The sequence below is a fragment of the Pelecanus crispus genome, chromosome 5 (assembly GCF_030463565.1).
Source record: "Pelecanus crispus isolate bPelCri1 chromosome 5, bPelCri1.pri, whole genome shotgun sequence".
NCBI lineage: Eukaryota > Metazoa > Chordata > Aves > Pelecaniformes > Pelecanidae > Pelecanus > Pelecanus crispus.
The window spans coordinates 75,650,313-75,662,834 of record NC_134647.1 but is presented as its reverse complement, the minus strand read 5'-3'; the positions used below and the strand labels follow the sequence as shown (position 1 = coordinate 75,662,834).

General features: G+C 37.6%; 1 protein-coding gene across 11 annotated transcripts in view; it reads right to left on the bottom strand.

Moving 5' to 3' along the window:
* The window catches only part of ADGRL2 (adhesion G protein-coupled receptor L2), a 128,718-nt gene extending 119,529 nt beyond the window's left edge, over nucleotides 1–9,189 (bottom strand). For all 11 annotated transcript variants that reach the window (XM_075711499.1, XM_075711500.1, XM_075711501.1 and 8 more), the window contains exon 1: nucleotides 9,117–9,189. In XM_075711499.1, the coding sequence (XP_075567614.1) occupies nucleotides 9,117–9,189 (73 nt within the window). The remainder of the gene's footprint in view (nucleotides 1–9,116) is intronic.
* Nucleotides 9,190–12,522: the final 3,333 nt, after the last annotated feature.

Here is a 12,522-nt window from a genome sequence, read left to right as displayed (position 1 = left end):
TACTTTTTTTTAAATCAGCAAATAAAAAAAGGCGGTAAAAAGAATGGAAACAGATGAGGCTTTGAGGTAAATAAATTTAGAATCATTGAGTCTGTTATAAATGGCATTGCCACAGTGACAAACTTTTAATAGCAGATATTCAGGAAGTCTCTCTTCATACTTAAAACTTTCTGTAAAAAGAAGGCAACATAGACATGCTGTTAAAATGGACCCATAACAAATCCAAGAGCTAGAAAATAATGCATCAAAGAGGTAAGGTTACAGATTATAACTGGAGTTGGTGCCAGGACCGAGTTAGAACTCTGCTGATTTAACAGAGTGAAATTCAAAATTATTTATACAGCCAATTAATCATTATACTGTTATATAATACATATAACAAAATAATTGTTATATGACTAGATTACACTGTAACTGGTAAAGAAAACCACTGGTGGTTAGATGCATTTCTTGACCATTTTTCTGTCGGCACTTAGTTTACGCTGCAGAACAAAACACTGTGTATTATAAATCCTTCAAGATGGTTTACATATGGATGACTTCCAGACTTTTGTATTCTGATTTTTTAAAAATATATTTGCACAGCATGCTTTTTATGTATATGAAGAAACAGATATATACGTATCTACACTAGCATAAAGATGTAGAAGATTTAAAGTTTTTTATTACTGAGCAGGATTTGAATTGAAGGTCTAAACCAAACAGTTTATGCATGATATGCTATGCTGATATATTTAATTTTATTCCAGCTGGTACATTAATAGATGAAGTGATGTTTTGTGGACTCTATCCATCTTTATGGGTAATAATCCACATCACAAACCACCCGTTTGCCCTCTAGTATTTTCCATGCTTCACTCTTCACGCATGCCAGCTTCATCTGTTGCAAATTAAATGATGCAAAAGTGTAAGCAGCAAACTGTTCATTTTTGTTTACTAAAAGCGTATTTATCTTAAACCACTAAAAAGCATGATCAGTTCTAAGCCACAAATCCACATTTTTCCAATAGACTTTCAATGGTAAATGTTAACAGTGGCACAGAATCAATTGGAACTTTATTCTTGAAGTAACATTTTATAATGAAAAAAAAAAAAATTATGACAAAATATTAAATGCAATCTGCAAGCCTAAGGTAGAGAAAAGAACTGGGGCAGCTCAATGGGGAGAAATAGGAAAAATTAATGTGAAATACTGTGGAAGGCAGATCAAGTCACATGCACAGTCAAACAGGATCAGTGGCGAACAGGCAAATCCAACTGAAGCTCGCTAGGAAGATGGTTAAAACAGAGGTGATATGAAATAGAGCTGAAGTCTTTAAAAAGCAAACATTTCTCATTGCTTTTCCAACTAAAAATGCAGCAGATAGGAGAATCTGGTTTCAGCATCAACTTCCTCTCAGGTTTCCTAAATGAATTGCTGAACTCAAATTTAACAGGAAAATGGCTCAAACAGCACCTTGCATTAATTGTACTTTCTGCTGGAACAGAACAAAACTACCTAACTCCTGAGAGACATGAAAATCGCTGACAAGAGACAACACAAAAGCCATCTCTCCTTCCATCGTCAAGATCCCTCACAAAACTCAGCGAGTGCTTTAGCCAACAACTGAAAGTTCTGTGGTCCCCCTGGGCTTCTCACATGTATGTGTTGCTCAGGCAACAGTCAAAAAAAGTTCATTTTGCTTCCCAACCAGTCTCCCACACACACATTTTATACACCGAGAAAACATCAGTGATTATTATACTAGTATAAATCGAGAAAACAAAAAGAATGAAGCATTCCCAACCACCTGGACTGGTCCAAGCTCAGGAGGAACAACCAGGGAATCTCCCCTACCACCGTCAACGCACTCACGTACGTCTGCACGGGTTGCCTTAATGCCACTGGGACATGGATTCATTGTCTCCCCAGTTGAAAGAAGGACCCACAAACCGAGCTAACATTCATGCAACTCTATTTCATTACACTTCAAAAGAAAGCCAGGAGAAAGAGGTTACAGAAACACAAAGAGCTTTAGCACAATTGGGTTTTGAAAGCCAGTGGAGTAGTTCAAGACTCTTTCTGGAAGGGCAGGAATTTGGGACGCCTTGAAGCAAAAGGGTTTTTTCAGCTCCTATCTACCAGAAAGAACTCCATATTCAATTTATCATACGATGTCTTTGGATCTGAGCTGTGGCTCATATAAGAATCACCCATACAAAATTTATCCTGTGTTAAAAATTTAAAAAATACAGTATTCCTGGAAAAAAGTGAACGATGATTGGCAAAATATCCAGTGTTCATGGGTCTCATTTGAAATGTCAATCCAAGCAAACCATCAAAGTGCTATCTATAGAAATGAGTAAAACTGGAGCCGACCCAGCTTTGACAGAATGGAATTTTATCAAATTCGAAGCGATTAGAAATAAAAAACCTGCAGTGTGGTTTTACCAACACAGGCACATAATAAGTACTATGTAAAATTGAAAGTACAACAGAATTATGCACTAACTTTTACTATATATGCATGTGTTTTATTTCCTTATCTTCCTTTCTTCTAATTTTATACTTGGACAGCATACAATACAATGAAGTGCTGTTTTAGAGCCATACTATCCAAGTACAGAGTCATATAATAAACAAAAAAAAAAATCAGAGGGAGCAACTATAAATATTCTTCTAACCAACCAGTGTTGATGAGTAAATATGATACTAATTATCCACTGTAAAAGGCCAGTCAATTTTTAAGTGTCTCTTCCATGGAGGTTACTGTATAAATACATACAGCTGCGTAACAGCATGTTGGGAGCTCCTATACTATTAAGTGCATTTATGACGGAGCCATGGATGGACAACAAGCCAAGAACTTCTCCCTGTGACTGGTTTTCTCTCCTCTTCCTCACATAACACAACCTGGAATACCATCACAAACACAGAAGCAGGCACGTACATAAAACATGTATTAGAGCTGTTTGCAAGTCCTTCTCCTGTAGTGCTTTCGTCCTACATACACTTGCTGCTATTAAGACATCCATACAATACACAATTAGCATAAACCGTATTACTTTTCTATGCCATTTCCTCACAGAGGTACACCATGAACATCAATGGATCTACTTGCAAATATAACCTAAATGATTCTATGATTCTATGATAAAACCCATTATGTGCTTGTAGGACTTGGCAACGAATATTAAATCTAAAATCATTACACTTTATGATAATTTTTATAATCTGATCATAAGGACACTAAATGTAATAAGAAAGCCAGTGCTCAGGCATTCATCGATACCAGATGCTTCAGGCGCTTACACTTCCATTTTACACTATGACCTGAAAGTACAATATAAAGACAATGTTGTTAAAGCTATGTAAGAAACCTTCTCACTAGGACAAACAGTATTCTTCCACTTGACATAAACCGGAAATGTAATTAAATACTTTTAAAAATACAAATGTTAATAAAAATAAATGATATATTTTTCCATATTTAGTAACAGAGTACTAATGAAGCCTATTTGTTTTTTAAAAGCCATATATGCCCAAATTCTGCTATTGTGCTCTTGGAAAGGTACCTTGCTGCAATAAACTAAGCTAAAATATACCCAGATTTATATTTAATAAAAGAAAAGCCCCTTAGGCAATGGGGTCAGTGCCCATTAGCTGAAGGTTAAGTCAATCCCCTCTCACTGCAGTGGCCAACTGCATGGCTCGCCTTGCCCACGAAGACCCACCGAGGTTACAGCAACAGAAGATGGTAAACTGAAGTAATAGCTTAGCATAACATCTGCCCTTAGCACAACACACTGTGTTTCTACAGTTTTACACATTACAGGGTTCTGTTCTTCTTCTGAATACAGAGCTCAAGAAGATGCAAAATCTCCCCTTCATAAAGGAGAATGTTTTTAAGTAACCAAGGAAGAAGACAGCATATTAAAATAGTAATACTACTATTCATCTCATAGTAATTACATATTTATACTCTTTTCTTTGCTTAAATTATAAGACCCTTACATTAACATTTCCTAGCAAATTCTCATATAAATGTTAGTACAGTATTTTAAATGGTTCTTCATGCATTCTTCTACATGGTTCTTCTACATTTTAAAATAGCAGTGGTTTTGCTTTGGTTTCAAAAATGTAATGCTACAGCACAGGATCCTGCAGACCTCACTGCTCAGGGAATATATGAAAGGATATCCCCTGCCAGCACATTAAAGAATCTCTGGCTTTTCCAGGCAGTCTGTCAGTCTCTATTATCTGGAAATGCACTTGAAAAGTTTAACAGACATGCTTCTTTAAGAAGAAGTTTGGTCTCACTGTTTAGATCAATTTTCTTTTAGAAGATACACCTCCCTCAGAAAAGAAAAAGAGTTGTCCCAGATAAGTATGCACCAGAATATCCCAGTGAAAAATGGCATGCTCTTCCAGGAAAGAAAACAGGACTAAACGCAGCAGTTGCTTTCTGCAAAAACCCAATTACTCCCTTCACACAGGTATTTTCTTCTGCATAATCTTCATTAACCAAATAAGAAAAAACATTTGCTAAAGAATCATAAAACACATTAGGTATACATGATAAAAACGAAGATAATATTGGAAGGCTTATTAGAGAGACCCTCCAAAGGGTGGGCAGTAACTGGCCGGCCTTAGTACGCTGGGTGTACTTACGGATGCTTTGCGACCTCTATTAAACCAAGTAGTTGCCTACTAGCTGTGTGCTTCACAGAGCTCTCACTGTGATAAATTCCCCAGCTAGAAATTAAATTAGTGCTCCTATTTGCTCTTGCATGACTCCGTAATGGGTTTCACCCCTTGCAGAACCTAAATCCGCTAATTAACAGAAGTTGATTTCTTCTCAAGTCCAGGGTAGAAGATTTTTTAAATTTTTATCCTGGGCAAAATCCTACTAATACCTCCTAGTATTAGCAGATCTGAAGCAATACACTAGAATAGCAAATACCTTTGTAGTGGCCCAATGTACATGATCTGTATTTAGTACGTCTTTTCTTTAGTAAACGCGCTAATGTTGGATACACACTTAAAACTGCTTCCAATTTAGCGCTCAGCTCCTTGGCTGGCATAAGTGGAATTTGCAGGAATTTATATTTCTCAGTGTAATGTTAATTAAAATGTACATTCAGAGGCAAAGACAGGCTGGATTCTTCTAAAAAACATCCATGGCATTCAGGAAAACTGAACTAAACAGATAATGAAAGCATGATGCTTCTTCCTTTGGACAAAGCACAGTTAATAATTCATAATAAAATGAATTTGAATTGTACTAAACCTTGATTAAAATGAAATGTAAGTGAAGAAAATTATTCCACTGCTTCCCCAGCATTTGTGCTTCTCAAGCAGCAGAAGAGAATAAAAACAAGTCATCTAAAGCTAGTCGAAAAGGTGGACTTTGTAAGCAAGATAGAACTTGAAATATCAAAACTTGTACAGTCCAAAAACCAATCTTAATCAGAATGTTTAGCTCTGACACCTTTTTTTCATATGCATATTAGTGTATCTGTCTTAACTTGCTTGAAGAGAAACCAATAATATGTATAATAAGCTTTTTACTCTGCTTTGCTATGGAAACGAGGCATGTGTGATCCCACTCTCTGACTTTCTGTATTTTCTCAGATAATTTTTAACTTGTTGGATGATTTCACCTAATTAGGAAAGGGGGGAAAAAAAAAGAAAAAAAGATAGAGTTGGTGTCAAAAGTAATTCCTTCCCTACAGTTCACAGGAAACAGCTAAGTGAAGGTGAGGGACTCAACTGCATGGGACCGACAGGAGCACGAACCCGCTCCTTGCGTGCGACCCGAGAGCTGGGACGGTGCGGGATGCCGACGGACTCCTGCGCAGCCGCAGCGGAAGATCCCATCTCCCCCAGGAAACCAGCCATGGCACAAGGCCAGGCTTCACACGGCTACCTGCGTAACTCCCATTCAAACTACTGCCCAAGGTAGTTCTTTCAGTCCGCCTTTTGTAATAAAATCGTAGTTTTAAAGACAGACCTATAGCAGAATATGCTAGAAAAAGGGACAGAAAAATACCTTCCGAAATGACGTTAATATTCAAGCTCATGACTTCAGCTTTTCATTCTGTTTTTCCTGCCTCTCATCTTTTCCTTGTTTAGGGCTGCAATGCTTGTTGTTGATGGTAATGACAATGTTTTTCAAGCCTCTACGCAACAATATTGACCTGTTGTTGATCAATGTACCAGCAGTGTATAATAACTTGGTGTGGTTTTCCCTCCAGCTGCCAGCACTCGTTCGTTCCAGGGTCATTTTACCTGAAGGAACGGATTGCTTCAAAAGCAACCCCTCCTGCACTGCTCTGGCCAGGAAAAACAAAGCAAAACCAAGACCTTCTTAACTGATGATACAATTCCTATTTGGATAGGGAACACCAAAATCAAAATTGCAGCCTTCACATAACTGTGCCTACTTGCTAATTCCCTGGTGAGTTGAAGTTAAGGCATTGTGAGAGTAATGAAGTCTTTATCTTGATTGGAAAAATGTTTCCTTAGATGAATAAATGAGTCACTTGTCCACACCCAAGATCTTTTTTTCCCCTCTCTCTCTCTCTCTGTTTAACTGTACAGAAACATTAAAATGTAACAGCAGGGAATTCAGCCAGGTTTCATCTCCCCCACCAACTGCAACAACCTGCATATACACGTAAGATTTCTATAAAAACCCCTAAGTTCCAAGTGAGAGAAATAAAGATTTTCTTATTTCTCGCAAAAGTTAGATGCTCTTATTTTAACCTTTGTTCATGTTCATACTTCCAGGCATGAAGTGCTACTAAAGCACGTTACACTTGGCATCTCTTATTACTGAAGCAGAAGGCAATGTAATCTTGTGAGAAAGTGTAATAATGCAGTATTCATTTTGCTTCTGTGGCTGGAAGCCAACTCTGTATTAATATTCATTTCCAGTATACAGAGCCACAATATTTCATTTATTTTAAGAATTTACAATTAATTTGGTATGATTCTGTTATCTGCTCCCAATTTCCTTCCGTGTTTCTTTTAGCTGAAAAAGCAGCTCTTGTATAGACTTTAAAAAAGTAAATTCACAACTGAAGCATCAAAAGATTGCTACTGGCTACTAAAAGCAAGAAAAACAGGGACAGAACAAAATGAACTTGAAATATTACAGGTGACAATGAAAATTAGCTTTCTGCAAATGGCAAAAATTCAATCTGCAGAAGTTCTCAGTTGACTTTTTCCTTTCCAAACTCAGCAGATAAAACACTCTTTGCAGCATGCTTTCAACCACCACATAGCATTAAACTGCAAGTACTCTCGTGAATCTTTGTAAAATGTACTAGATATAGGGATTTGAAGCAATTACAATAACAAATAAAATCCTTAGTATTTTAAAACTTCAGAAAAAACAGATACTTCTACTTCCTACACCTTTGGTTTCAACCAGTGCAACCACTTTTGCAATGTAAGTGCATTTATAATTAACAAAAGTTATTACCAGCCAGTTGTAAGATTTATAATACCATTCTCCTAATATGCATTTACTCTCCTTACCTGTGAAAAAGGCTGAAAAGCATTTTACCTTCCAGCTGTTGGCACTTACTTTCCTATAAAAGTGAGATTATACCCAAGTCCACAGACTCAACAGACACCAGGAGAGCAGTCAGTACAGCAGCTACCAAGTCAGAAATCCCATCAATGATGAAACCACCCAAGATCTGCAGTGTGCCGTGGGAAATGCCAGTTTTCTAATATATCCTGGCAGTATTTAAGAAGAAAGAGGGGAGGGAGGGGAAACTGACTGTGAAAGCTATTTAAGGGAAATGAGACTTTCCATGTTCAGAAACCTTCATGAAGACTCCTAGGATGCACTCCCCGATATATGTGTATATTCACACATACATATGAATAACCTATTTTAGCAAAGCTTGTCTCTCAGTATAACACGAGATCCAAGCCTTAGTCTAGAATAAATGCTTAGGAAATTATGCAGTGAACATGGAAGACTGCATACAATATTTGAATTTTTAATTGTGGGGTTTGCCATTTTTGGGGACTCGATCTTTTTTGTTTCTATAGATTTGGGAAAGATGAGAGGGGGAGGCAGAGCAGCTTTCCTGAAGCATCTCTGAAAATTTAGCCTTAAAATTCAAATAATTTTGACAGGGTAAGGTATCTATCTGCTTTAAAAGATGGTGAGATCACGCCACAGATGCACCAGAGAAGCCTATATATTCTACACCAATTACTGAATAATGTAAGAAGGCACGGAGGTGCTACTTTATTACTACACCAGTCTTTTCACCTGCAATCTAGTCAATCAAAATGATTACACCCAGAAATAGCCTCAAGTTCTACACAAATATTTGTTATTAAAAATTCATAAACAGCGTTTTCCTGATCATTCATTTGTGTTTCTCTGTTACTCATTAAAAGGGCCACAAGAACAGCTGGGAAGACAGACTAACTGGATAAAATAGTTTATAAAGAAAAACAGATAAAGGATTAGATGATACAACTTTTTTCAAAAAAGCTCTTTCTTACCTCATATCTTTAATTTAAGGGCTATTTTAAACACCACATTTGACAGCATGAAGTATTTTTCCCTTTTTTTTTTAACAAGCAAAAATATTTTTAAGTGGATGCTATTCCTGTATGCACTTTGAGTTTTATTCCCTTAAATTTAACTTGCATAGTTCTAATTGTAATGAAATGTTTGCCTTTTTATTTTCAGCCAGCCAAATTAGAAAAGTAAAACAGGTATTCCATTTGCACTGTTTAGTTATTTTATATCACATTTAATGTATCTATACATTGCTTCCAAATGGTTGCACAAGGAGAACAGAAAAAAGAAGAATAAACAGGAAGAGTCTGAAAATAAGGCACCTACCAATCAAGGATATTATTAATATTGTCTGAACACTGCATTTCAGTTTCAACACACCACACCGTATCAAAACCAAAAAAGATACTTTATTTTTTCATTAAAAACGAGAACAATTTGAATCTTATAAATTAAACCTAGAACACGCTACAGATACGTTTAGTTTGACATCCTAACACTTCAAGTCATCGCACAGAAATTAATTGTACAGACCATTCATCTCATCTGCAAACTCAAGTGAAAATATAAAGTAAAGCTTACCTTCAGTACACTGCAGGAAGCTGATAATGAGCAGAAACCAAAAACTTTGCATTCTGCAGCCAGAAGACACCATTATTGATCCCTGTAAGAATTTTCTTTGTATTCCTTAATGAATCCAGTTATAAAAGCCCAGCATCATCGAAACCAGTGGTCTGCATTATTCATCTTCATACCTGGAGAAGCAGAGGATTTGGAAGAAAAGGAGAAAAAAAAAAATCCATCAATAGTTGAACACCAATAATTTGGAATACCAAATTTTACTTGACATGAAGACAGAAATTTTTAATAAAAACTGACAGTACACCTGTACTGTAGCTGGGAATTTGGCAGGTTTGTGGGATGTAATCTCTCAAGGTCAGTGATCATTAAACAGAATGCCAAATAATGGCACATGTAAAAATTGAAAGTACGAATGTTATTGATGTACTTGCACTGAGACACATGGGGAAAAAAAAAAAAGAGAACATTTTCTCTGAATATAAGAAATTGGATTTGCAGATGACTAGGCTAAGCTTTTCCCACTCCCCAAATCTGACACAACCTGCATTTCTCTACCTCAAAGAACAACAATCAAATTACAAGTAGGGCACTGCCATTTTTCTTAGTGATTCGAAAGATGGAGTGGCGGAGAACAGTGCAGCAGCTCTGCTCCACGGAAAGACTCGGCAGGTCTCCTCCCTGCCACGGCGCCAGCGGTCCCTTCGTGCCACGCATACGGCGCTCTCCTCGCATGAGAAGCCCTAACAGCAACTTTGCCAACACAATACTCTGTTCGGCGAGGAAGCCTCTTCGCAGGACTCTACAGTTTGCTGTATTTCTACCCAATAAACACCTTCAGAGAAAAGGGAATAAACATAACGGATGAGACTCTCCTGTCCTTAGTCTCTGACGAGGTTTGTCTGACTGTGAAATATGAACCCAACTGCTCCTGCAAACGATGTACCAAAGGAAGAATTCTTAAAGCTATCATTTGCATTTGAAAAATATAATTATGGTGATAGAGTGCAGTTGCTGTGATAGAAGATTTGACAGCAGAGTGCTCCCTTCCACTAATGACTTCATTCTCTCACCAGCCAACTGCGCAACTACATACTTCCATAGCTCCCGGTACGAAGCTAGAACGTGCTTCAGCCCCGACTACTAGAGTTTGGAAAGCTACAGAAAAATGAACATCCATATAAAACCAAGTGGTTTTTAACTACAAAGCTGGCTCTATATATTACAGATATGTGAAACAACTCTGGAAGAATGACTCTCTGAACATTGCGACATTATAGATCCAAAGAGCTGAGTCTGGTGCCACATCGGCTTGGTCTCCAAGACCAATGGACAGGACTGCGTGGTTGTATTCTTGAGATATGTGAAATTAATGGTACTTTAAAAACATGTAACAATGACTATGTAAAAATGTAAGTGGCAGGTTGCAAGGGCCACTTACGAGTCTTACGAGTACTGGAGCATGTTGAGGGCTTTAAAAATACATTTACCCTTTTGGCAAAGAGAACTGGAAAGGACGAAGAGCACACAATGCCAGACAAAGAAATTCTATGAACTGCAGATCATTTTCAGAAGTAGAAAGCGTAGCTTCTTTTATATTAGTCAATGTTAATATTAATCAATGATAAGTTTGTTCCCTGAGCACACAGACAGCAACAAGACTGACACTCACTTTTTTCCCCAAGGAGAGGAAGACGGGAATTAACACAAAACATTATGGAACAATTTCTCTGGCTCTCCATGAAGGCAGTGCGACTGTGGCAGAATAGGAGATTATTAAATAGCCAAGTAGGCTCCTTGGCTCCTCTTTGAGTGATGCCACTTAGTGTGGGCATCCCTCTCACTCAACACCAAGCATGCTTGTGATTTCTCACACAGGGAAACAGAAGAGGCCAACCGATTTTATGTTTATTCATACATAAAAACAAACCCTTTTACCAATTTCCAACTACAGACAGGTGCTCTTCAATCACAGGCGCTTTTAACCGCACATATTTCAACAAAGAGCATGCAATAGCAAACAGAGCGCTTCAGTGCAGGCCAGCCAGAGCGTGGCTCTCCCTGGCACAGACCCATGTGCCTAGGGGCAAAAGATGTGCCCTCAATTTAGATGGTGATACACCAGCTGCTACAGGACAACCCAGAAGCAGTTATGAAGAGACGGTCATATTGTATCTCTACATCTTTCACAGCGGGCTGTGAGTGTTTTGCAACTAAAAAAAAAAAAAATCTGAAATTCCACAAAGGATGCACTGCATTCAGCAGAAATTACAATTGCAAAGGAGCTCCTGCTGAGCAAAGAAGAAAAAATTGCCACCATGATATATCCAAAAAAACCCCTGGAGATAGTTCAGCTAAAAGCTTGGGAAGAGCTTGGATTAATTTTTCACCTGTAGCACCCAAAGGAAAAATCATAAAACTATTTCACAGACACTACAGACTAATCAGCATAATTTCAGTAAGCAATCAGAATAATCCAAGAGAATAGATGAGGAACAATAATGGCTAAAAGTGAAATTAAGTCAGCCTTCTGATTGCTCCCAGTCTGTCCAGAAGATTTGACTTCCTGAGACTCAAGTTTTATCGTTATTTCCGTAACATATCACTGCACACTCAGATTTTGAGACATCTTTCTTAAACTCATCACTTCCTTGGGGGCTTTTTTAAACTGGGGGGAGGGGGGGGGGGGAAGGGTTGTGTTAAAAACAAAAACAATAATCAAAGCACCACTTGCAGTACCCAACATCTCTCTAGAAAATAGCTGCAAAATTTATGGCAGAGACCTTTTTTTTTTTTTTTTTTAAATCAAGTAAGAGTTCCTGACCTTGTAAACTGACTTATTTTAACTATTTCAATAAGAAACCACAGTTTCTGAAAGGATATTGATGTTTTTGTGATACTAAAACCAGCAGAAACTATTCAACTAAGAATAAATGAAAAATATTTTAAGGACAAATTTAAGTGCTTTGTGCAATATATTGTTCTCTCTAGATTGCTGTAGCCTACAGACATAGAATTTAACTCAGTGTGCTGCTGCAAAAAGAATACAAAATAAACTAACCAGCCCCTACCAGATTATCAGTAACACATGTTTTTCTAAAAAAGCAAGAAAAAATTCAGCAGTGTTTGAAAACTGATGCAAGAGCATTTGGTTTTGCTTCTTTCTTTTCTTCTGAATAAAAATTAACAGCTTCACGGCGAACCATTCTTAATGCAACCTATATATTTGAGAAACTCTATGTGGCTCCGAGTAAAAGAACGGTGCAGTTTTGAACCAACTATTCATCAGCATAACAAAAGCTAATCCTGAAAAAGGTACCCAGACATGAGCTGGAGCCAGAGAGCACTCCGGCTATAGACGCTGCCGTCAGCCGCGTCCTGCCGACCATCCATCTACCAGCAATACGGA